The sequence below is a fragment of the Poecilia reticulata genome, linkage group LG17 (assembly GCF_000633615.1).
Source record: "Poecilia reticulata strain Guanapo linkage group LG17, Guppy_female_1.0+MT, whole genome shotgun sequence".
NCBI lineage: Eukaryota > Metazoa > Chordata > Actinopteri > Cyprinodontiformes > Poeciliidae > Poecilia > Poecilia reticulata.
The window spans coordinates 20,973,541-20,977,314 of NC_024347.1; the positions used below are offsets into that span (position 1 = coordinate 20,973,541).

The 3,774-nt window shown below is 37.1% G+C and overlaps 1 protein-coding gene across 1 annotated transcript in view; it reads left to right on the top strand.

The window, feature by feature from the left end:
- gbx1 (gastrulation brain homeobox 1) overlaps positions 1 to 1,693 on the top strand; it is an 11,297-nt gene extending 9,604 nt beyond the window's left edge. Inside the window, exon 2 of the mRNA XM_008434274.2 lies at positions 624 to 1,693. Within this exon, the coding sequence (XP_008432496.1) occupies positions 624 to 1,141 (518 nt within the window). The 3' untranslated portion in view covers positions 1,142 to 1,693. The remainder of the gene's footprint in view (positions 1 to 623) is intronic.
- The last annotated feature ends 2,081 nt before the right edge of the window (positions 1,694 to 3,774 follow it).

The following is a 3,774-nucleotide window of genomic DNA, read 5'->3' on the forward strand; positions in this document are numbered from 1 at the left end:
CTTTTTTTATTTTGTGTTTTACATAATTGGATATGAATTAGATCAGTTTACATTGGAGCATGATTTGAAATTGAATTTATTGTGAACTGGCTAGACAGTTCACAATAAACTTAAACTGAATTGAAATAAGCAGTAATACTGATGGAATATTGGTCTAATTCCCGTTTTTTTTTTTTTTTTTTTACTTTCCAGTTGTATAAAGTGACATTATTTACACTATATAGAGAAAAGTAGAAACAAATATTTAACAATAGCAAGAAAAAAAAAGAGGGATGGAGAACATTCACACATGGGAAAGAGAAATAAAGTTTTCTGTTCTGTCAGGGCTCCTCAAAAGATGTGCAGATGGTGGCTATACATAAACATAAGGGACAACTGTAACATATGGTCAGGCCAAAAGGGTTGATATAAAGAAGGACATAACCAGAAATAGTAACAGATGAACAATAACAGACTTCCTGATAAAACCTTAATTTTGCAATTGTATGCCTTTATAACAGACCACATCAAAAACAAAAACAAAACAAAAAAAGAACAAGTGGACAGATTTAACATGTAGCGAAATAACCGCATAGGCTTTATTCATATATATATATATATATTTTTTTTTTGTTCTTTTTCAGGTGAGACCAAACTGTACAGTTCAGACGAAGAGAAGCTGGACCTAAAATCGGCGGACGCAGTTTGCAGCGACAGAGACGACAGCTCCGCGGACAGCGAGAACGAAAGTTTCTCGGACGGGAACAACTGCGGCGGCCTGTCCCAGAAGGGCAAGCTGAAAGGCGGCTCGCAGGAGGCGTCCCTCCCGAGCGGCGGCTCGGCGGGGAAGAGCCGTAGGAGACGAACAGCTTTTACCAGCGAGCAGCTCCTGGAACTGGAAAAGGAATTTCACTGTAAAAAGTACCTGTCTCTGACCGAGCGCTCGCAGATCGCACATGCGCTCAAGCTAAGCGAGGTGCAGGTGAAGATCTGGTTTCAGAACCGCAGGGCCAAGTGGAAACGGATCAAGGCCGGCAACGTCAACAACCGCTCGGGAGAGCCGGTGAGGAACCCCAAAATCGTCGTTCCAATCCCGGTGCACGTCAACAGGTTCGCCGTGAGGAGTCAGCATCAACAGATAGAGCAGGGGACCAGACCGTGAACYTTCATTGCCTCTCAGCATTCACATTTGATCAGAACAGACTCTTCGAGTGACTCTTATGTTTGAACGCATGAAGAACAAATAGGAGGATTCAGTTATTTTGTCTGAGAGGTGAGGCTGGGGAGGATCTGCCCGAAATCAGATAAATTATACCTTTTTATTTATTGTCCTGTGAATATGTAAATATAAAGGGTACAAACTGGCACTAAGAGATGTGACTGTAAATATTTTCTAAGTATTTATATGTAGGGCCCGGAACGTTCTGTTGATTATGTGCATGTCCTCATTTGATGGGAGAAAAAAAAAAGAGAGAGAAGAAAATCCCGGATTTTTGTTTTGTTTTGTTTTGTTTTGTGTTTAGTACAATTTGTTGACCACATTTGCATGTTTAACTGAAGACGTTTTACATCTTTTTGGCATGTGCAGGAAGCACAATGGAGATTTATTTGTGGGGGCAAAAAGAAAAAAAAGAAAAACACTGTAAGGAGGTGATATCGAGCGAAAAAGGGACGACTGTAAAATATAATTGATCTAATAAATTGCTTTATACGAATTACTGGAATCCAGATTGAATCACTTTTTATAAAACATAGATGTGAGCTACTTACTTTATGATTGTAAAAGAATACATCAAAAATTTTTAAATGGGACATGGAATGTATGGGTGAAAAAAAAACATAATCAAAGTGTTATTCTTATTTATTATTATTAATTATTATTATTATTATTATTATTATTATTATTATTATTATTATTATTATTATTATTATTATTATTATTATTATACTTTATATTCAACTGGTCTAAAGGTCTACTATTATTATACAGACTTTTAAAGCGTGACAGGTTTAAGTGCTGATCATTGATTTCTCAGTGACTGTTTTTATTTGATTAGCAAAATCACGTAGGTAATTTTGAATCTTCTTAAGTTTCAAATGATTTAAATTTTTTTTTTTTTTTACAGAGGCATATTTACCTGGAGCATAGATGAGTGTCTTTTTTAGTAGCTGCAGTGATTGATTTCTTTTTAGGAAGCCATGTTGGTGAACTGATGGATCCTCATTAGGGAAGAGCGCATCCAGCACACTGTGAACTTCTCCATCAGTTACATTTGCACCCACAGTAACACACCTTTTTACAGCAACGTTTGTTTTTTTTTTACATAATATCTCAAAAAGTGTATTTTAGCCACAACAAGAGCTTCAAATGGTCATTAAAATCCCATTGTGAACATGAAACTGTTGTTTTTTTTATGAAGATTATGCTTTATTTATAATCCAGCTGTTTTATGAAGATTTGAAATGCACTGAAATGTTCAGAAGTGTAGGCAATTATTAGAATACATAAGTGTAAACAAAAACTGCATGGAGTTCAAGTACCACAAAAAATATTGTATTGAATATAAAAAAAACAAGAAAAAAAAGATATCACTTTACAAATAAGACCAATGCCTGTCATTATGGTGAAAAGTTACATTTCACCTCCATGTCTTTCCCCTTTAGAAGCAGCAACAAAATATAGATATAAATATAGAATATACATATTCCAGAAAAACATGTAGATCAAGAATTTAATTATTCTAAACAATGCAGCCAGAGTAACAATTTGTTGCTAAAATCATATGAACATATTTTAGAGAAAGCAGAAAAGCAGCTGTTTATGGAGACTTTTTGCGCCAGCGTCCAGTTTACCTGAAATATTTCATTCTAGAAAAGCCGATGCCTTTAATAACACTTCACTGCACCGTTTTATAAGAACTACGATGAGGCAGGTTATATATAAAATAAAAAAGTTTCATCATAGATATTTTCAAAGTAATTGTCTCTGTTTTAAATGAGTGAGGAAAGTGTGATTCTTTTTTTTGTTTCTCTTTGAGCCTCATTACACTCGCCATCTCAAAATATAGTGTGACCTCAGAGCGTAAACAGGCCTTCGTTGACCTGGGTAAAGTTTATTTCACCGTCCACCTCATACATCAAGACTGTGACACTTGGATGGGGATTCAAGGAGTGATGAGCAAGTGGGAAGTTTTATTATGGCACAAGAGCTGACTAATATAGCCGATCAATTCCACGATAGTGTGCCAGAGTGCAGCTGCTATTTCGAGGTGATGATGAGGAGCAGTGACAAAACTYACCCTTTGACTTCAAGATGGCAATTTTCAAGGTGCTGTGAAGAAAAGAGGCTGCATTCATATGTTTTGTTTTTTTTTTGTTTTTTGCTCCTCCCCATTAAATTAACTATGTTGATTCTTTCAGAGTCGCACCAAGCTCTTCTTTTAAAGCTGGAGAAGTGGCTCCCAAATTGAATTATCAGCTCCTTCCACGTGTAACTATTTCCTCATCCCCACCTGCAGCGAGAGGGAAAGGACAGCGAGGGACCTCATTATTGGCCGATGGAGTTGGCGTTGAGTGCTTGACGCTGACTGGAGGCCTGACTTCTTAGGAGGGTCCGGGCGGTTGTGGATACAGTGATGTATGGGCAGATGCATCAAATCGCACAAGATAAACAAGCGATGAGTTTCATCAGGGCCATCATAGCTTTAATTTGGCTGCCTAATGAGTCAGATCTAGTGGCGGAGATAAGAGTTGTCAGAGGCCTGGCTCTAATGAATTTCTTGCCACTTGTAATCA